The 22903-nt window shown below is 44.8% G+C and overlaps 1 protein-coding gene across 2 annotated transcripts in view; it reads right to left on the bottom strand.

The window, feature by feature from the left end:
* Positions 1-22903, bottom strand: part of LOC147895128 (uncharacterized) — a 60545-nt gene that overhangs the window by 7980 nt on the left and 29662 nt on the right. The window contains exon 5 of one of the 2 annotated variants that reach the window (XM_087383392.1): positions 11825-11871. The exons of the other annotated variant lie outside the window; for it this stretch is intronic. Coding sequence (XP_087239518.1) covers positions 11863-11871 — 9 coding nt within the window. The 3' untranslated portion in view covers positions 11825-11862. Of the gene's footprint in view, positions 1-11824; positions 11872-22903 lie in introns of those variants that run through there. 2 annotated transcript variants of the gene reach the window in all.

Raw genomic sequence — 22903 nt, 5'->3', positions numbered from 1 at the left:
TGAGTACCCGAAGAAAACTGGGTTTAAGAAAAAGTGGATTAGTAAAGGGAGTGCCTCACAGCCTAGTGGTCAAGCCAAGCAGGCGAAGCCAATTGAGACTCCTAAACCAAGTACCACCATTGGAATGAAAAGAAAAGTAACACCAATGGCAACCCGAGCTTGGTCGAAGTCTTCTTTGAACCCAAAGCAAAGAGAAAAAGCGAGGAGAGAACGCTTGTGTTTTGGATGCCTTCAACCTCATCAGTTAAAAGATTGTCCACGAAACAAGGATCGTCGGATGGCTGAGATGGTGATCTCAGAATACGACGTGAAAATGGAGGGAAGTCCCAAAGCAGAACAGATGCAGATTCAGCTAGCGGGATCTTCTCAAAGGAGATAGAGAATAATGCAAGGCGCAAACCAACAAGAATCCTAGACCAAGGAACAATGCAAGTACGCAATCGGAAGATACCTACGATGTTGGTTGCGATTATGGCCATCATTGTGCCGAGCTTCGGTTTCTGAGTCCAAGGTCGACTTGGTTCAGCTTAAACTTGACTGGTGTTTGACTGACTACGATTTTGCTAGCATAGATTAGTATTCAGCAAGGGCTCTAGCACACCAACCCCACTGAGGCTTGTATGAGTCTACATTTTTGTGCACTTTGTCCCATAGGCCCGTGAGGCCTCTCGTGGACGTTAATACATCTCTCTCTCTCTCTCTCTCTCTCTCTCTCTCAAATGAGGTATCAATAGAGTCATTGACTATCCAAACCAGAGATCACTCAATTTTCATACATCAAGTCACCCGACTCAGATCCACGCTCATGAGTCTTGCTTCTAGACAATGTCCCTTGACAACAAGAGACCATTGACAACTCATTCACAAGGGGAGATGGAATTGGGAACGAATTCTTCTAGAGGCTCCTGGCACAAAAACGAATTCGTTTAGGAGCTTCTCGCAGCCCTAGCAGCTCTCAAACAGCACACGGACTGCTCTAGTAACAAAAATCAGCAAGGCGATTTGTTAGAACAGCGCTGAGGCACTTTTCCAGCCTATGACCTATCCCTCTCTATCTTTCTGTGTTCCAGAAACCAGCCCTGGTACAAATTTCGACTTTTTTGCTTGCAGCTAGCCAAACATGGACCATTTAGCAGTGGTATTTTTACCCCTCTCTAGCCTTCAGTCCCTTGCCTTGGCCCATTGAATTAATTGCACTGGAGTGGTCTTTTAATTAATTTATCAAAAGGCCATGGTATTCATCGTAAATTGCCCTAAGGTCCAGAATTTCACGTCCCGGTGACATCTAAGACTCTGCACTCTCTTCAACACACACAAGGTGGAGACCAGGAGCATGTTTTGATGAGAAGCCCCAGATACTATGAGATCTAGATAAGGTACCATTGCCTTTTCACCCACCAATACACAGACATGAGCAGCATCATCAACTACCCAAACCAGAGATGTGTTGCACTCTCCATACATGAGTCATTCAACTCAAGTCTAGACTCATGAGACCCTGTCAAAAAGAGGAGAGTGAGAGAGCAAGAGAGTTGAACGTCGGTTTGCAATAGATGAAGTGAAGTAATACAAGAAGAGGGAAAGGTTTTGTCGATGTGGTTTTGTCTAAATGACAAAACCTTATCCTTCACTAACCGTAGTTAGTGAACTAACTGTGGTTAGGGAGAAAAACCTCAAAGGAGGGAAAAGTACCCCTAACCTACTTATTACATTACATTGGTCACTGCTAGAATATAATAATAATTCTAACACCCCCCTGCAGTGCCAATGTCATGTACAAGGAAATGATCAATCACCAAAAGGAGATAAGTTCAGGGCACTGCGAAATGCCTCAAACTTTTCACGTGGAAGTGCTTTGGTGAAGATGTCTGCAACATGGTCATGTGTTGACACATAGATCATACTGATCTCTCCTGCATGCAACTTCTCTCTGACATAGTGATAGTGAACCTCAATGTGCTTCGTCCGAGCATGAAACACAAGATTCTTTGCCACTCTGACTATCAGTGAGAATTGGAGAAGGACCCTCCAATGAAAGATGAAGATCAGCAAACAAACGACGCAACCAAACACATTCAACTGTCACTGTGTGACACATCCCAGTACTCCTGAAACCCCTGATCTGCAAACAAACCACACACAACATCAGATCTGAGCAGGCTGCTCACCACCCAACCATGACATCTACGGGATGTGATCCCGAATCAGAAGATGTCCCCTCCGAGCCACGAGTTGAGCTACTGGCACGAACTCCCAATCAGATCCAAACCAGCCTGGTGTCCCATACCACCAGGTGGCGCTGTGAAGCCCCGGATCTGCCACTGGGCCTTGGGCTACGCTAAGATGCAGGCGCGCGTCCGCGACTCAATCCATGATCAGACCTGGCACCTGGGAATAAGACTTGCTCCCAACTGCACACTGAGAACTGAACCCCCTGGGCCCCTTTTATAGACTCGGGCCCCGAGCGCCAAAAATAGCGAAGACCTATAAATAGTTCGTACCCTTGCCACTCAACCCGAGAATCAAGCCTGCCTAGCTCTAAGCCTCCCCAGGCTAACCTGAGCTAGTTCTGTGTACCTAGTACACGTCAGATACCAATCCGTGCACATGACATACTCCCCCTCCTCTAAGAACTCACTCCTGAGTTCGCTAAGAAATCTGGAAATGTTCTTTGGAGGTTTTGTAATGTCTCCCATGTTGCATCCTCCTCAACACGATCCTTCCACTTGATCTTGTATTCCGTGATAGTACGATTACGAATCTGTCTTTCACGAAATTCAAGAATACACTCAGGTTCGTGAGGAATAAAAGTCAAATCTGTAACTTCTATAATCTCATGAGGAGAAACAAGTTGATCATCTACACCCAAGACCTCTTTCAGTCTACTGACATGAAAGACTGGATGTACTTTAACATCAGGAGGCAGTTCTAGTCGATATGCAACTGGTCCAATTCTTTTAATGACCTTGAAAGGACCACAGTATCTGGGGGATAATTTCGGAACCAAACCAGTACTTAGGCTCTTGGATTCCTTCGGAATTCACAAATATACCATCGTTCCTTCAGAGAACTCTCTGGGTGAACGATGTCTATTAGCATAAAATCTGTCCCGATCTTGGGCACTTCTAATAGACTCTTTGGCAAACTGCAACATTTCCTGCATATCTAGCAAAAAATTCTTAGCAGCATCATTTTGAATCCCTTTTAATCCAACCATAACTGGTGACTTAGGTTGAAACCCGTACATAAGCATAAAAGGACTGTAACCTGTACTAGAATGCTTTGCACTGTTGTAAGCAAATTCAATCATAGGTAGATAATCTTTCCATGAAGATTGTCTCTTAGATACATATGCCCGAAGCATGTCTTCAACTAACTGGTTGACCTTTTCTGTACTGCCATCGGATTGTGCATGATCCGAGGAACTCATACTTAGAGTAGTTTCCAACTTCTCAAATACAAGTGTCCAAAAGTTACTTGTAAACTTTGAGTCCCTGTCACTGATTATGTCAGATGGCAAACCATACAGCTTGAACAAGTGGTCCACAAACTCGTGAGCCAACTGAACAGCTGAAATAGTTGTTCTTGTAGGTAAGAATCTAGCCATTTTTGTCAAACGGTCGACTATGACCCAAATGGAGTCATGACCCTTGCGCGTTCGAGGCAAACCAGTAATAAAATCCATGGAAATACTTTCCCATTTATTACCTGGAATCTGTAATGGCTGTAATAAGCCCGCGCTTCTAAGGCGTTCAGCCTTAGTAACCTGACAAACCCGGCAACCTACTACATAGTTCTCTATAAATGCACGCATCTTAGGCCAATAAAAGGTATGCTTCACAAGAGACAGAGTCCTATGTATACCTGGATGTCCCACACTAGGAGCATCATGACACTCCCAGAGAATCTTGGATTTAAGGTCTAGAACATCAGGCACACAAATCTTTTCATTCCGAAATAGCAAGCCGTTCCTAATCATCCACTGACCTCCAGCCCCCTGTATCCTAGGTGGCACAATCCCTGAGTCCTGGTCAACTATGGAGCTCCCATCCTGGACTCTCTGCCAATAAGAACTGAAATGACTATCAGTTGCGTATAGCCCTCTCAAGGATTGAAATAGGTCTGAGGATATTTTCGTAAATGACAAAGAATTAACTCGACTTAAGGCATCCGCCACACTCTTCAACGAACCCTTACGATAACGTATTTCGAAATGAAAATCCTGCATTAATTCTGCCCATCTAGCTTTCCTTCCTCTCAATTCTGATCCATCACACACATACTTAATTGATTGATGATCAGTCAATACAAGGAACTTTGAACCATACAAGTAGTGTCTCCAAACCTTAAGAGCATACACTACAGCATAAAGTTCCTTCTCGAGTGTGGGCCAACGATATTGAGTGTCGTCTAGCTTCTTACTCTCGAAAGCTACAAGTCTGCCCTCTTGGAATAGAGCTGCCCCAATCGCATAATCACTCGCATCGGCCTCTAAAACATAAGGCCGGGTAGGATCAGGTAATGCAAGAACGGGTGCTTCCTTGATAGATAACTTCAAGGTTTCAAAAGCCTTGTTCATTGCATCATTCCAAGATATCGGCTGGGTAGACCTGCGTCCACGACCTTTCAATATGTTGGTCAAGGGTGCCGTGATACATGAATAATCACGCACTGACTTCCGAAGAAATACCGTAAATCCTAGGAAAGAACGAAGTTGTTTCACAGTCTGAGGGATAGGCCATTCTAAAACCTTCTGGATACGATCCAGATCAATGCTAATACCTTCAGAAGAAATCTTGTGTCCTAAGTAAATGATCTCCTTCATAAAGAAGTCACATTTACTCATCTTGGCATAAAGCTTATGCTGTCTTAGAACAACTAAGACAACCCGAAGGTGTCCTATGTGATCCTTCAGCGTTTTACTATATACCAAGATGTCATCTAAGAACACTATAACAAATTTGCCCAGAAAATCCCTAAACAAATCGTTCATCATCTGCTGAAAAGTAGTAGGAGCACTGGTCAAACCAAAAGGTAATACGAGGAACTCGTAATGACCATACCTAGTCCGGAATGCGGTCCTATCTATGTGTTTAGCATAGATACAGATTTGATGATAACCCGTACGCAAATCAATCTTAGTGAAATACTTCGCTCCGGCCAAACGGTCTATCAAATCATCGGAACGAGGTAAAGGATAGCGGTTCTTAATTGTCACTTTATTTAATCATTTATAATCTATACACATTCTCCAGGAAGAATCTTTCTTCTTTCTTAAGAGGACAGGTGCACCCCAAGGTGATTTACTTGGGCGGATATAGCCCATATTCAGGTAATCCTGAAGCTGGATAGCTAACTCATCCTCCTCTACCTGGCTCATCCTATAAGGTGGTACACTGATAGGTTGAGCCCCTGGGACTAAGTCTATGCGATGATCTACTGCCCGTTCTGGAGGTAAACCTTCCGGCAGTTGAGCTGGGAATACGTCCTTAAAATTATCTAACAACATTCTCAATTCACGGTGTTCAAACACACTTAATTCATTCTTGTTAATTACCGAAACAACAAATGAAGAAAGCGGAATCAAAACACACTGATAGACATCATAATGAGAATTGTTTAATATATTCCGAAGCTGCATCGCAGATACAATAGGCCCCTGAGAAGAGGGAATTTTATCACACTGAATACAAAATTGGGTGTCCTTATCTACAAAAGAAAGCGTATGCTCCGTCCATCCGATCTGAATATTGTGGGTTTTAAACCACTCTATCCCGATCAACAAGTCTACATGCTCCAGATGCATAACATAACATGTAAGAGCTCCCGTGTAGGCCTGAATCCGGATAGGAAGCGCTTCAACCTTGCGATCCCAAAGCTGCTTCCCAGCTGGAAGCTGCACCTCATAGGTGTGGTCGCTAGGTACTATGGACAGCCCCATCTTCTGCACAAATTTGTAATTAACAAAATTGTGAGAGCTGCCCGGATCAAAGAGAATGTGAACCTGTTGGTCCCTAACTTCTCCATAAACTCGGAAAAGATCATGGGAACCAAACAACTAAGTATTGAAAGTACAATTACAAGAGAGTGGGCAGGTAATGACATTTACTGAAATACCTGTCATCGCGACTTGGTTTGCTCCCTTGGCTGCGGTACGTGGACCCGCCTGGAGCTTTGGTCCTAGCACCAACTTTTGGTTCTTCCGCTTAGGACACTCATTCTTTGTGTGGCCCCGCTCCTCGCAATAGAAGCATCACCCTTCTTTCTTGAGCCTCAGAGTGCGAAGGAAACGGGCTTTACCATTCTTTACTGGAGTTAAGCTTTTCCTAGAGGCGTTGTCCGTAGACTTCGTCTCCGCAATACCAGTCGTATGCTGAAAGAACTTGCGTTTGTTCTTTCCACTCGTGTCGGTAACTGTGGTTGCTTTGGTACCGGCCATGGTATCATCATATATGCGCGCATAAGTCATGGCCTCCTGCAACGTTGTGCACTTGTTGTTCTTTATCTGCAACTTGTAGGAGTCTGGCAAACCATCCACGAAGAAACCTAACAAGGTCACTGGATCCATCTTAGTGGCCCTGGTTTGCAGATCCCTAAATCTTTGAAGATAAACTTCAAAGGTCAAGTTTAATTTTGACATATCGAGGGCCTTGAGCTTGCCAACGATATCGTAATCATCCTCCTTCTTCAAGAACTCCTTCCTGAAGATCCCCTCAAAATCTGTCCAAGTATCAGGCTTAGGCTGGAGTTCTTTCCACCATAGCAAGGCTTTACCTGACATAAACCCTGCTGCAAGCTGGATCTTTTTCTCATCTGGATAGGGGTGGAATTGGAAGTGTACCTGCCACTTGTGTAACCAAGTGTCAACTACCTCCTTTGTTCTTGACTTTTGGTCACCCGGAAAAGGATCTGGAGTTATATTCGGGCCTAGCACTGAAGCCATGGCATCCACATGCGTGAGTGCCTGTACAGTGCTAGCCAGAAGGGTGAGAGTTACTTGTATCCCCTGGAGTTGCTGTGTCAACCCCGATTGATTAGCATTGACCTGCTCAAATTTGCCATCAAGAGCAGTCGTAAATTCACTGAAGGCCTTTTTGCTTATCAGGTCGTCATAGAGACCCTGATCCTCCTCTCCCACAGGAGTGTAATCCAAGTCCTGCTCTCCCATGGTGAACTCGGGATTTGGAGCATCAGACATGGCTGAAATTCAATTGAATACGAACTGAGAGAAATAACTGACTGAAACGAAGCACAGAGGAGAATGGAGCAGAAGAAAACCGTCCCAAAAGATGCCGACGGAAGGAGATGCTGGAACCTGGCCAATCAGAAACCCACGAATCCCGAGACCTCTCCGAACCCGCAACCGGATACACGCGCTGCTGAAGTGGCTGTACGGTCTGCTGACGTGGCTGTACGGCCGCTGATGCAGGCCGTACAGATGCTGACGTGGACTGTACGGCGTCCGTACAGTCTGCGGGTACTGTCTCGGAGCAGGGGGTGCTGACGCAGGGCTCACTGCAGCGGGATCTGTACAGATGGCGCTGACTGTGGCATAGGCTGGCGCAGGGTATTCCGTACAGTTCCGTACGGTGCTGATGCAGAGCCGTACGATGGCTGTCGCAGGCTGGCGCTGGCAGTGTACGGACGCTGCAGACTGTACAGTGCAGAAGTAGCGCTGGCGCAGGCAGGTACGGCTGATGCATGCTGGCACACAGTTCGAGGCACTGCTTCGTAACACTAGGCTGGGCTTGTGGGTAGGCTGGTACCCTGCCCCCACCTATATAGGGAGCAGGGCAGCCTTATTTGGAAGCTCTGCTTCCAAAAAAGGCCAAGCTCCCCTAGCTTTGGAGGGGTGCTTTTTCGAAAAAAGCACCCTCTGCGCAGGCTGCACACAGCCCTATGCGCAGGCTGTAAACAGCCTTCTGCGCAGGCTGTACACAGCCTGTTCGCCGCCCCACGAGCCTCTCTTTGCCCCCAGCCTGTTCCGTACCATCCCAGGCGCCCCTTCCACGCCTCCCTTGCAGCTTTTTTTCACCTCTCTCTCCTAACCTTTCTGCTCTCTCTCCACTTCCTACAGCCTTCTCTCACAGGCCCTTCAGGGATCTCGATTTCTCTCTCTCCTTTTCTTCTTCCTTTTCCCAGATATCTCTCCACCCCTCCTATCCCAGGTATCCAGCAAAAACGCAGCAACAGATTTCATAAACCTCTTCCAACAAGTCTCCATTAAGGAAAGCTGTTTTAATGTCCAACTAATGAACATTCCATTCAAAATTTGCAGCCATTGCTATAACTGACCTGATGGTGGTCATTCTGGATGTAGGAGCAAAAGTTTCCTCATGATCTATGCTCTTTTTTTGAGCATATCCTTTTGCAACCAGCCTTGCCTTGTACCGATCAATGGACCAATCTGGCTTTCTTTTAACTTTGAAAACCCAACATGTACCTATGGCATTCTTACCTGGTGGCAAATCCATGACATCCCAAGTCTAATTTTTATGAATGGACTGCAATTCATCGTGCATGGCATTCATCCAAATGCACATTATCCTTTGCTTCTTCAAATGTCTCAGGCTGCTCCTCATCAAGAAGAGTACCTGCATAAGCTGATTCAACTGAAAGAGCCCCCCCCATGTGCCTTACTGCACTACGAGTCCTGCCAGGCAATGGAGCTTCAAGCTTACTCTCCCTGAGAGTCTGAAGCAACCAATGTAGGACTGTTTTGGCTGCGTGTATCTCTTGAATTTCTTGCCTGACAACTTCATCCACACCTTGAGGTTGTACTAATTCAGCTGGGGGCTGAATCTGTACACGTGGATCTGGCAGAGGTTGCTGTAAATTCTGAGTTTCAGCGAGGGAACCAAAACCTATAGGAAGCATCCCCTCAAACACATCATCTGAAGAGGCTGGAATCTGAAATTCAGCATGCGTATGTGCAAAATTTTCAAAGAATATAACATATCTACTAACAAAAATCTTGCATGTAGCAAGATTATAGAGACGATAGCCTTTGCTTTGTGAACCATATCCCACAAAAATGCATTTGAGTGCCTTATCTGACAACTTGTGTCTGAACTCCACAGGCACGTGGGCATATGCAACACAACCAAAGACTCTGAAATGGTCCACTGAAGGCTTTCTCCCATGCCATGCCTCATAAGGAGTGATTGTCCGGCCTTGCATGTTTTCATATACTTTCCACCTAATATAATATAACATTGGCATCAACAAACAAAATACAAACATGACACGAGACCGATTTAAAATATAGTTGGCACACATGAGGCCTTCCAGCCAAAACCTGTGAGGCAACTTCTTACTTGTGAGTATGTATCTGTCCATTTCCATGGTGGTGTGATTCTTCCGCTCAGCTTTGCCATTATGTTGAGGTGTAAGCCTCACTGTAAACTGATGCATGATGCCTTTTTCTTTCAAAAATGTCTCAAATTCATGAGACATATACTCCCTCCCTCGATCTATTCGAAGTGTCTGTACCTTGAGTCCTGTCTCATTCTCAACCATAGCCACAGAGTGTTTGAAATGCATAAACACTTCTGATTTTGCCTTGAGACCATAGACCCAAGTGTAGTTGGTAAAGTCATCTATGAATGTAACGAAATAGAGAGAACCCCCAAAAGCAGGTGTCCTCATGGGACCGCAGACATCACTGTAAATAAGCTGTAATTTCCGTGTAGCTTTCACTGCACCATCCTTTTTTAAGGGAAGTCTATGCATTTTGCCAAGAATGCAACCTTCACATGCATGAGGAGGAGGCGACTCCAAGGGAGGCAATGCATCAACCATATCATGCCTCTAAAGTGTCATTAAGCTGCCATAGTTCATGTGCCCATACCTGGCACGCCAAGCAGTGGGAGTGCCAACTGATAATGCAAGATGGGATCTTTTTTCATATAGATCAAGCTGAAAAAGACCCCAATACAAAGTGCCAGACAACATCAAAGCCTAGTCATTTTCTTTGACTCTGATTGCACACTTGTCATCATCAAAAACAACCTGAAATCCCCCTCTATTGAGTGAGGATACTGAAAGCAAATTCTTCTTTATCCCTGGCACATAGAGTACATCTGAAATTCTGAAATCTGTGCCATCAGTAAATGTGAGAAAAATGTCTCCCACTCCACACACTGAATAAGAAGAATTATTCGCACAAGTTACCTTCTTCTTGGTGGGTGACGAATGCAAAGTTACAAACAGACTCTTCTTGAAGTGATGTGCTTTGAAGCACCACTGTCAAAATACCAAGTATGAAGTGTTTCATCAACACTAAAGGAGCATTCATCCTTTGAAGGATCGTAACTGCAAGTCAAGAAAGCATATGGGTCATCATCTTTAGTGGCTGTAATATCAGAACTACCCACTGAAAAATCTCAAGTGCAAGACAAAAAGGCATAGTGCTCTTCAACCAAGTTGGCTACAACATCTCCTCCATCATGAGAATGTGGAACTGATGCATCTGACACAGCCATACCAAAATCCCTTTTCTTCTCTTTGGCTATGCGCTTCTTGTACTCTCCAATATAATGACCTGGCTTCTTGCAATAATGACAGATGCCCTTCTTTTTCTGCGCTTCAGGACAGCAAGGTGGAAAGGATCTAGACAGAGAGTCTATATATGCTCGAGGTGGAGCACGCGGGCTCAAAGATCTAGAAGTGCTTGGCATCTAGTAGGAGAACCTTTTGGTATCGTATCCTGTCCTAGTTTCTCGACGGACGAAAATATGAAGTATTGCTTCTATATTTGTCTATTTATTGGCTTGCACATCTATGCACATAAGTTAATAAGTTTGTAATTCCACACCCCACACCACACTTTGTGAGCTCCTGGACATTACTATCAGTCTTCCGCTATGCGTACCCTCTGTTGGGTCATTTCTAACAACTCCTCCAAGGCGGCCAAAATCCTATCTTCTAAATGTGCAAATAGTATAGAAAGGGCTTGACCATATATGATCTCAAATGGTGTCTTGCGGATAGCTAAATGGGTTTAAGTTGTTGTAAGAAAACTCTAATACAGGTACATATTGCTCCCATTGGGTAGAACAGTCATGGACATAACCACCTAGTAATTGGATATAGCTTGATTAGCTATCTCACTTTGTCCATCAGTAGGTGGGTGAGATGTTGTGGAGGATTGCAACTTAGTTCCTAAGTTTTCAAATAGAGCTTGCTAGAAATTCTATTTGCTAGAAATGGCTTTTGAACTTAGGATCGTTGTTCAAGAAATAGACCTAGGTAATCCATGTAATCTAAAGACTTCTCTAATGAATAACTTAGTGGTTTCTATAGCAGAGAAGTACACAGAAAGAAATGTGCTTGCTTACTAAGTCTATATACAAATGTGAAAATTTACTTGTTTTCTCTCTTAGTCTGTTGGAAACCTTACACAAAATCCATAGTAATATGTTCTTATCTTTTACAAAATATAGGTAACTACTGAACTAATCAAAGTATCTTGCCAAGATCACTCTTAATTTTCTGGCAAGTTAAGCATTGTTGAACTTCAACATCTTAAACTTTTCAACTTTCACAAGCTATAGGATGTCCCTATTACAAAGTCTGGCAAGACTAGCACATGACTAGACATTAAAGCAGCCTTGAAATTCTCAAAGGCACTCAAATGATTATCATCTCAATGATATATCTATATGAATCCAGGAACATTCCCAAACTTATCCTCTAAAAACACAACATAGTGCAGTTTCAATCTCGCGATAGTCACTCATAAGATTGAAAACCATAAACTCCATCACGCATAGCAGGGACTAGCTACTATGACATACAACTTACTTCTTAAGAAGATCAGTAAGTCAGGACGCCATCGTGGAGCAGTTCAAGATAAACCTTCTATAATGACTACAGAAACAAAGAAAATCTTAGTTCATGTACATTCATGGGGATGGCACATTCCTATGTTACTTTCACCTTGGCTGGATCAACATGAATTCCTTGTTCACTGATAACATGGCCCAAATATTCCATTTTGCTCTTAAAGAACCACAAATATTATCAAATAACACAACTACAAACTTGCCTATATATGATCGAAGAACTCTCCTCATTAGACTACAAAAGATAGCAGGTGCATTAGTCAACCCAAAGGACATAACCTCAAACTCATAATGTTTTGATTGCGTTCTACATGCATCTTCTTCCTTTATCCTAACTTCTGAAGATAACCTATTTCAAACCCAATTTACTGAATACCCTAGCACCTTTCTAAGAGTCTAACAAGCCATCAACTCTACGTATAGGATATCTATTCTTGATTGTCAACTTATTAAGTGCTCTATAATCATTATATATCCTAAAGATTCCACCCTTCTTTCTCACTAGAAGGACTCGCGCTCCAAAAGGTGAACTACGTGATCTAATTAGTCCTTTTCTAGCAACTATGTAGCTTGCTTTTCTAACATCTTATTCATTCAATAAGGAGCTCTACATGGAGGCAAAGATCCTAGAATCAACTCAATAGAATGATCTTCAGGCCTCCAAATGAGTAACTCATGCTGGTCATCCGTAGCAAATCGATCATCAAATTGCTTAAGGAATTCCAGGTGTCGGTGTTCATGATTACTGTGTTCGGGCTTCACTTCTCTAACATATATCTGGCTGCAACTCACTTCCTTACATATTCCCCTCTTGAATATGGGGAAGCATCTCGCTCACCCTTTAAGGTGATCATCGTACCTTAGTACTTACATGGTTGGAAATCATACCTCCATGGCTTGCCTAGAATCATATCGGCTTTCTTGCAAAGTAGCAACAGGAAGTCTCTACGATCCTCATACCTTTGAATCCTAAAGGAAAAGTTGTTGACTTTAGAAGCAAAATGCTTTTCATTTTCCCTAAATGCAAGACTAATGCTCATGCCTTTCAGAGACCATTTCCTAACCTTGATATGTTGGCTAATCTATCGTCAGCATTGCACACACTGTGGAAGCATAACTTGAGAGAGCGTAAGAGAGAGACACACATTGATGCAAGACAACTTCATTAATAGCATGAAATACAGTGCTAGTAAATGGTGTGTATGTGAATGAAATGGAATGGTCAAAGTAGCAAGAGGAGCCCTATTTATAGGGATAACCCTGGTAGCAGTTGACCAACCAGCCAATTGGGAAGCAACCGACTAACCCAACCACCTCTGATCAGGTTGACCCAATCTAGTCAGTCAATTGACTTGCTTTGGTCAAGCTCACAAGCTAGTCTTTTATTGACCCCACCTACCCTATTCTTCTTTCCTACCCTTTCTCCATTTCATAAGGGCTGCTCATATGACTTTCAGCACAATTGTGTGAGTGCTTGGAGTGGATACATGGCACATCTGTGTATGAGCAAGGAGGACAATCTTGGCAGATCAAACTCTGCTCATTGGAAGCAGAACATGCAGGTTTGATTCATCCGCAAGGGTGGGTCTTTGGAAAATCGTTTAGGGCAATGAGAAGCAGCCCGAAAAAACGTTGGACCAATGGTCCGGAGAAAGCTTTCCTTGAGGAATTGTAGGATTGGGAGGACTGTGACTATGTGCTGGTGTGGACCATATGAAGGAGGTCTCCCTGGTGGTGCAAACCTTAAACAGTGCTACAAATTGTGGTCCAAGTTAGAAGAGCTCTATGCTCGGGATTCTTCTATGTAGATTGTCCCGTTGTAAGGTCAACTCTATTGTCTTGATTTTTCTGCAGGTAGCTCTATGCAACTGTTTTTAATGAAGGCAAAGGTCATACATGACCAGCTATTGGCAATGAGTGCTGCCTTGTCCTCTCCTCAGTCGGTTGCACTTGTCCTCACAAAGCTTCCACAAAAGAATGATATGTTTCTCGAGCATTGCGGTGCTGCGTCATGAAAAATCGGTTGGATTTGATGACCTCCGCTCTATTCTCTTGGAGGAGGAATGTGTTCTACTATCACAGGGTGTTGATTAGGCACTTTCAACAATACGAATCACTCAATTCTCACACGACGGAATGATCTCAGAAACCCTTTTCAATGCACTCACGTGGAGATAGCCTCTGAAACCGGCCTCTAATCACTCAGAGGGCAGTGGAACTAAACCTTTCATCACTTCAGCACTTATTTACAGCTCACAAAGCATATATCACAACCATTAACCATTGCATGATCACCAGTTAGCATTTACCCATTTGTTCACAAACAAAACCACTGAAAAAGGGATGGAGGCTAGAATGCCCCTACTCAACAAACATACACAAGTGCACCCAATTGGCCCCAAACACCGTGGCGCCCCTTTCGGTATTTCTTTATATTTCACAGTGAAATGATTACAAGTTGCATCTATGAGACCTTCCCTGCAACTGAGCACGCAGCCCCAATTCACTGAGCCTTCACAAGGCTTACAAGCATAGAACACCATCACATAAGTGCACTTAACCCATAGGCTCAATCCAAAGGCATTCTCTTTTCTGAGTGCAATTCCATTGGCTGTCCAGATGCAATCACACTGCACCACAGCTGCACTCTCTTTGAGTGGTTTCTAGATGGCATTCACGAAGCTTTTCAAAACTCCAAAATAAAATCAGCAAAGTACCAAACCAAAGAATGATTCATGTAACACTGCCCAGGCACCTATGAACCAAGAAAGACGCGGCACACGAGACCAACCAATAGCTTATGGCAAAAAGAAATTGCAGTAGTAAAATCACAACTCACCAAGCCCTGAAAACTTGAACCAAGTCCTCAATCGCCAAGAGGACATAGTAGCCAATGCCCAATTGCATTCTCAACCAAAGAGGAGTGCAAAGGCATGAAGAAAGAGCATTTACAAGAGCCAACCACCAAGAATTCCACTGAAAAATGCGAAAAGAAGCACTTCTGTCGCGAAGAAGTGGGAGTTCTTGGGCTCAAAAGAAGCATGCTTCAGAGAGGAATGCATTGAGAAGGTTTTGGAGAAGTTGCATCGCCCGAGACTCCTCCAAAATTGAGAAAAACCAGTCAACCAGCACGTGGGACCGCTCGAAATTCAGCAGAAAGCTCTAGCTTTGCAAGAGGAGAGGCCTAGGAGGCTGTAGAAGCAAAAAGGTCCAGAAAAAGGCACTTTTGCAAATTCGAACAGCAAAAGAAGTGCTCAGCTCTACCCGTTCTACCAAACACACGAAGGGAAAAGCATATTGTCACATGCACCCCTGAACTTGGGTGCAAGGTGACACACTGGCTACATCGACAAGTGCATTATAGTTCCCAGATAGGAGATTTTGTCGTATGCTGTGACCCATTTGTGAGCCCTGTCCAGGGACAATCAACCACAAGCTACGTAGGTCAGTCTCTCAGCCTTAGGTCAAGTCAGTAGTCAGTTCTTGTTCACTAGTACCCACTGGAGAACAATAGCTTAAGTGTTTCCATCTTATAGTTTAGGTCTTAGCCTAGGCTAGGCGTCCCTTTAGGGTCCCCAAAGGCTGGACAGGTAAGCAGGGAAGGCTGCCCAAAAACTCCCCTGGCAAATGAGCCAGGGAGGGCTTTTTATAGGCTGGTTGTAGGCCAGCCAGTCTGTAAAACAGACTGAGTCGGTCTGTTTACAGACTGGGTTGGCTCAGTCCAGCCCTATAAAAGGGCCCCTTGGCTGCCCTGTTTTCTCATTCAGTTTGCTCCTGCCTTCAATTCTCCTACAGCTCCACTTCAGCCTCCTGTGCAGCCCCTGAGATCGTCAGATCTGGCCCTGCTCTAGCCTCAGTTCCTTGGCCATCAGTTCAACCTGATCTGAAGGTGACCACGCAGCACAACAGTCGAAGGTTTGGACCAGCAAACGGAGAGAGGTTTGGACACTGTTTCCTCAGCTTTCTCAGCTCTCTTTTACAGTTTACACAGCTCACCCTCACCCTCAGCTCTATATTTCAGTCATCTCTCAGTTCTCTCATAGGATCTATCACTTCTAGTTTTCACTCTCTCACTCACGCAATAACCCTGCATTCCGGTAGACATCACAAGCCTCTTCCTTGCCTTGCAGAAGCATCCTACATCATCAGTGTGGACAACATCAAGGTCTCGGTATTGGTCGGCGTTGCCTCTCAGGTCCTTGGGTCTGCTATACGTGTGCACAGTGAGCTCTTCAGAAGCGTGTTCCGTGCTCTCTTGAAGAGTGTTCTTTGTATTTCTCAGTTAAAGCAAATTCTCCCTTGATTGGGGGAGGGGGCCCTCAGTGGGTACAAGGACCCAATCAATTGTCGACTACTCTCTCTCTCTACCCTCATCTCCTTTCTCTCTCAATGGTAAACAACGCTCATTCCTCACTAAAGGTTTAAAGAAGGTCTTGTTGTGAATTACACGATCAGATAACCGTTGCATGCTACATTGGTATCAGAGCTTTGGTCTGTATCCAGCTTAGCTACCGCGAGTGTATGGTTGTGTTGAGATCCGGAAAGGACACACAATCAAGCGCCATGGAAGAGTCACGAAAAGATTTCGACCGCGAAGACTTTAAAGACTACCAACAAGATACGCTTCCGCCAAATGCTCAAGAAGTGATGGCGAACCTTCTAAAGCAGAATCGCATCCTACTGTAGCAACTCGAAGAACATTCATCCTAGCTAGAAGAAAGTGGAAGACAGCTGGACCAGACAAAACGACGTTTGGAGAAAAAAGAAGCAGAAAAGCCGCTGGAAGAAAGAGGAACCACAAATTTTGAAAAACTGCTCTTGTTGATGCGTGAGGAACGCAAAAATGAAGAGGCACTGCGACATACAAAGCTCGCCCAGGCAGAGAGGCAACAAAAGCTAGACCGAGAGGCGATGCTTCTCCAACACAAACAGATGTCAACCACTATGCAGGCAAGTTTGAGCGCAGCGGCCGTCTCCACCACAACTTCGCCATCGACAAAGGTAACACCACTCACTCGGTCCACTCCAAATTTTGTTAAGTATGATGGTAAGTGTGACCATTCAGCAATTTTAAAGTTTATTCATCAGTTTGTAGCTCATTTTCCGTTAGCACGGATTCAAGATGAGCAAGATAAAGTCCACCTTGCAACCCCTCATCTTACAGGTGAGGCGGTGACTTGGTGGCAGCATTGGGCTAGTAAGCATACTGACCCAAACACGTTTAAGACGAATTTCATTTGGACAACGTTTGTGGCCGACCTCAAAGCCCGTTTTCTCCCACCCCAATATATGCTTAACCTGGAGGATGAGTTTGCTCGTCTCTCCCAGAATGGTTTGCCTATGTTGACATACAGTAATAAGGTCATCACACTGGCCCAACAGTTGGGCGTGACGAAGATTGCCAAGATGAAGCAATTCATTCAAGGTTTGGACACGAATATACGTTTTACCATTCAGAACTTCGACTCGCCGGATTACGAGCAAGCGCTGACTCTCGCACAGATTCAGGAGATGATGTTGAACAGGGGAAAGCCCAAGCAGGTCCAGAAAGATTCCAAAGCCCCGTAGCAGTCAAACAACACAACGAGTAAGGATCAGAAGAAGAACAACCAGTTCCAAAAGAAAGACAGCCAGGCTTCTGGTCAAAAGAAGGAGTCCAAAGATGACTCTGGATGAGAAGGCTAAAGCGGGTATTACGGGAGGCTATCTACAACCGAGACAGCTAGGCTTCTGGCCAAAGATGACTCTAGATGAGAAGGCTAAAGCGGGTATCACGGGAGGCTATCTACAACCCGACAGCAGAAGCAGTACCACCAAGAGCATCGTTGCTTTCATTGCCACCACATCGCTAGGCATAGCAAGAAGGATTGTCCGAAGTGGCTTAAAAAAGGCTGCGAAAGCACCTGCTTCATCCGTCACTAATGTATTGGCTCTTCCAACCCCACCTCCATCCTCAGCTACGAATGCCGTCTTCCCTGCTTTAAACATCATTATCACTGTGGTCTTTCAAGGTAAGAAGGAGGGCGACTTCTTTGATCAAAAGAAGGTGCTCATTCGAGCGTACGGCATAGCTAACGGGCATCAGTTTATTGTCCTACTCCATATGGGGAGTTCAGAAGATGCCATCTCCCCTTAACTTGCCAAGACAGTGGGGTGCACCTTGGTGCCTCACGAGCTTGCTATAGACGGGTTCACGCCCGGCTTACGCACACGCATCACGCATAAGGCCATCCAATTCACTTTTTCCATTCAAAAAGCCATGTTTACGCGGGATTTTATATTGACTCCTTTGATGGGGTGCGACATGATCCTCGAGATTCAGTGGTTCCGTGAGCATGTTCCGACCCCTGATTGGCGGCAGGACAACTTCACGATTGTGGAAGATTTACCTGAGCCCGCCGTGACACGCGATGATCGGAGCATACCAGGGATTCCATTAATCTCTCATATTCAAGCAGGTCGCATCGTCCGCAAGGGTGCCATGTATGCACTTGTCTATGTCCAGTGCCAGATCACTGCAGTTCAAGCCGCTCCTCCGATGGGACAAGCAATGGTGGATCTCCTCCAAGAGTTCAAAGACGTCATGCTCCAGGATGATCTGCCACCCCAGCTACCTCCCAATCGACCGAAAGACCATCGCATCGATCTCCTTCCGGACTCGACACCTCCAAGTAAGTTCCCTTATCGACTTTCAAAGTCTATGGAGGGGGAGTTAGAGCAGCAATTGTCTCAATTACTGCGCGCAGGGTTTATTAGACCTTCTTCTTCACCTTTTGCTGCACCCATTCTATTTGTGGCAAAGGAGGATAAGTCCGCACGACTATGTGTCGACTACAGAGCACTCAACAAACTTAAGGTAAGCAACAAGTTTCATATGCCCCGCATCGAGTACATCTTGGAAAGACTCAATGGTGCAAGATTTTTTTCAAAGATTGATCTCAAGAGTGGCTATCATCAAGTCTGGATTTTTGAAGCTAACATCCCAAAGACAGCTTTCCGAACTGAGCGAGCTCATTACGAGTTCGTCGTCATGCCCTTTGGTCTTAAGAATGCACCACCAACATTCAACAAGATGATATCCTGGGTATTTGCAGAGTATATTGGGAAGTGTCTGTTCATCTTTCTCAATGATATCCTTATCTTTTTCGCGATAGCCGCGCAACATATTAAGGATGTGCGATGTGCCCTACAGTTATTACGTGATAACCAACTATATCTCAACGCAAAGAAAAGTGAATTCGAATTGTTGGAAATTCAATATTTGGGCTACATCATTAGTGCTCAAGGGATTCGATTGGTGGACCCTGAGAAGATCCAAGCTATCACAAGTTGGGTTGTCCCCACGACGGCCCAGGAGATCCAATCCTTTGTGAGTTCGTGTCAAGCATACAGCTCGCACATGGAGGGTTTCTCAACATACGCAGCCCCTCTTACAGATTTACTCAAGGGGGTAAAGACACGCAGACAAAAAGTTCAAGTCACAGGCAAAGCTTTGCAGGCCTTCCACGACTTGCAACGGTTGGCCACGACAGCACCAGTTATGAAGATCGCCTCTTGGGATGATCCATTTCTGGTAATCACAGACGCTAGCAATGTCGCCATAGGGACAGTTTTATAGCAAGAAGATAGGCCCGTGGCATACTACAGCAAAAAGCTTAACGATGCCGAAAAGAACTATTCAGTGTATGATAGAGAGCTCCTCGGTGTCATCCAGGCATTAAAACATTAGAAGCCTTTCCTATACGGACGGACTTTCACGGTGAAGACAGATCACCAAGCCCTTAAGTGGCTTCAGACAATGCCTAGTACGCAATGGAGTGATCGGCAGCAACGGTGGAGTCAGATATTCCAGCAGTTTGGGGGAATGATCGAGTATGTTCCCGGCAAAAACAACCCCGTTGCAGACACTCTCAGTCGAAAAGGTTCCATCCAGACCATTGAGTAGGCCACTGTGCTTAAAATCAAAGGAAAGGATCTTGATAGCATGAAGGCATAGTACGCGGAGTCAACAGAGTTTGGCACACAGTTCCAGTTAGCTATGAGGCTTGCTCCAAGCCATTACTCATTAGAGGACGGTTGGCTTTTCTATAAGAAAAGGTTATGTGTACTCAAAGACAAACGACAGTTGAATCTTCATTATGCCCATGATGCCCTTACCGGTGATCACAGAGGTATCAACAGGACTTTGGAGAAGTCAAAGCGCTATTTCTATTGGCCAAAGATGCGGAAGGAAGTATACGGCTATGTGCAGAATTGTCAAATATGCCAAAAGGTCAAGGCTTCCCACAAGAAAGCGGCAGGCTTACTTATGCCATTGCCCATCCCCGATGGTCCTTTCCAGGACATAGGTATAAATTTCATGGGACCACTTCCAACATCCGCAGGTACGCGTCATACTCAATGTCTTACTATTGTTTGCCGCTTTAGTAAATATTGTATGCTCATTCCCTGCAAACAAACGGCCAGCGCTGAAGATGTAGCTCGTTTGTTTATCAAGTATTGGTATCCCATTGGAGGGTTGCCAAAGACCATAACATCCGACAGGGACTCTAAGTTTACGTCTAACTTTTGGCGAGCCTTGCTTGATAATTTTGGTACTAAGCTACAGATGTCCAACGCTTTCTATCTGCAATCGAACGGCGAGACGAAAAAGTATAATGGTATGGCATTTGATATTTTGAAATCATATTGTCATGATGCTCAGGGAAAGTGGGAGCAGTTTCTTCCACTTGTGCAGGCCATTCTGAACGATACCTATTCTTCGAGTATTGATCGCACACCTTATGAAGTGGCGTTTGGACGGCGATTTACCTCAGATGGTGTCTCCATCTCTTGAAGCCAACAAAACCACCAAATCCATGGCAGAGATTACGGAGTCCGTGAAAAGCTGCATCGCCAAAGCTCAAGCATCGTATACACGCCAAGCTAATAAATCCAGACGAGATGTCCAATATAAAGAGGGTCAGTCACATGCACCCCTGCACTTGGGTGCAAGGTGACACCCTGGCTACATCGACAAGTGCATTATAGTTCCCAGATAGGAGATTTTGTCGTATGCTGTGACCCCTTTATGAGCCCTTGTCCAGGGACAGTCAGGCACAAGCTACGTAGGTCAGTCTCTCAGCCTTAGGTCAAGTCAGTAGTCAGTTCTTGTTCACTAGTACCCACTAGAGAACAGTAGGTTAAGTGTTTCCGTCTTATAGTTTAGGTCTTAGCCTAGGTTAGGAGTCCCTTTAGGGTCCCCAAAGGCTGGACAGGTAAGCAGGGAAGGCAGCCTACAAAAGCTGCCCAAAAACTCCCCTGGCAAATGAGCCAGGGAGGGCTTTTTATAGGCTGGTTGTAGGCCAGCCAGTCTGTAAAACAGACCAGATCTGAGGATCCCAGGGGCTGCACAGGAGGCTGAAGTGGAGCTGTAGGAGAATTGAAGGCAGGAGCAAACTGAATGAGAAAACAGGGCAGCCAAGGGGCCCTTTTATAGGGCTGGATTGAGCCAACCCAGTCTGTAAATGAAGGAAAGGGAGAGAGTGAGAGCTAGAGGGAGTGAGAGAGTAGAAAGCTTGGAAGCTGTAGTTGCAATAGAATAGAGTGTAAAGAGTACAACACAAAGTGAGTAGGATAAGGTTTTGTCCTAGTGACAAAACCTTAGTAGTCACTAACCATAGTTAGTGAACTAACTGCAGTTAGGGGGAAAAACCTCTAAATGAGGGAAAAGTGCCCCTAACTAACTTATTATATTACATTGGTCACTGCTGAATTATATCTATAATTCCAACACCCCCCTGCAGTGCCAATGTCATGTACAAGGCTGATCAATCACCAAACGGATATAAGTTCAGGGCACTGCGAAATGCCTCAAACTTCTCACGTGGTAGTGCTTTGGTGAAAATATCTACAACGTTGTCATGTGTGGACACAAAGATCATACTGATCTCTCCTGCATGCAACTTCTCTCTGACGTAGTGATAGTGAACCTCAATGTGCTTCGTGCGAGCATGAAACACTGGATTCTTTGCCACTGCAATGGCACTCTGACTATCAGTGAGAATTGGAGAAGGACCCTCCAAAGACAGATGAAGATCAGCAAATAAACGTCTCAGCCAGACACATTCAACTGTTGCTGTGAAAGCTGCCCTGTACTCAGCTTCACATGATGAGGTAGCCACTGTAGATTGTTTCTTGCTCAGCCATGAAATGCAAGATTTTCCCAAAAAGAAACAATTGCCACTAGTGGACTGCCTAGTGTCATAATCACCAGCCCAATCTGAATCACTGTAGGCATGCATCTGCAAGTCACCCCCCCTGGGAAATAGTAAGCCAAAAGACTTGGTGCCTTGCAAATAACGGAAGATGCGCTTAACTGCCTGCCAATGCATAGTTTTGGGGCTGTGCATGTACCTGCTCACCTGAGATACTGCAAACTGAATATCAGGCCTAGTATTGCAGAGATATATGAGGCATCCAACAGCTTGACTGTAAAGTGTGGCATCAACTGATTCTCCTGCATCATGCATTGTGAGTTTCAGCCCCGGTTCCATAGGAGTAGATATGGGCTTACACTCTTGCATGTTAAATCTGTCCAAAAGTTTCTGAACATACTTGGACTGAGACATAACAGTGCCACGTCTCTCATGAGAGAACTGGATCCCCAAATAAAAGTGAAGCAGCCCCAAATCTGACATATCAAAGTGGATCTGCAAATCAGTTTTGAAATCTGCAATTTTGTCGTCATTGGACCCTGTGAGCAGTAAGTCATCAACATAAAGAAGGATGACTAATATTTCCCCCCCATCCATCTTGATGTAGAGGGTGCTCTCAGTAGGACTATTGTGCAGCCCCTTGCTGGTCAAAAAGGCATGTATCTTGGCATACCATGCACGAGGGGCCTGTTTCAGCCCATATAAAGCTTTATTAAGCTTGCAGACTTGAAGTGCATTTGCTGTAATTCCAAAACCCGGAGGTGGTTTCACATACACCTCTTCCAGCAAGTCCCCATTTAAGAAGGCTGTTTTGATGTCCAACTGATGAACATTCCACTCAAAATGTGCAGCCATTGCAAT

This window comes from Dipteris shenzhenensis, chromosome 13 (assembly GCF_047967505.1).
Source record: "Dipteris shenzhenensis isolate YYH24624 ecotype China chromosome 13, Dip_SZ_1.0, whole genome shotgun sequence".
In the NCBI taxonomy this organism is placed as follows: domain Eukaryota; kingdom Viridiplantae; phylum Streptophyta; class Polypodiopsida; order Gleicheniales; family Dipteridaceae; genus Dipteris; species Dipteris shenzhenensis.
Note: the sequence above shows the minus strand (reverse complement) of the source record. Positions and strands in the feature narration are given on the sequence as shown.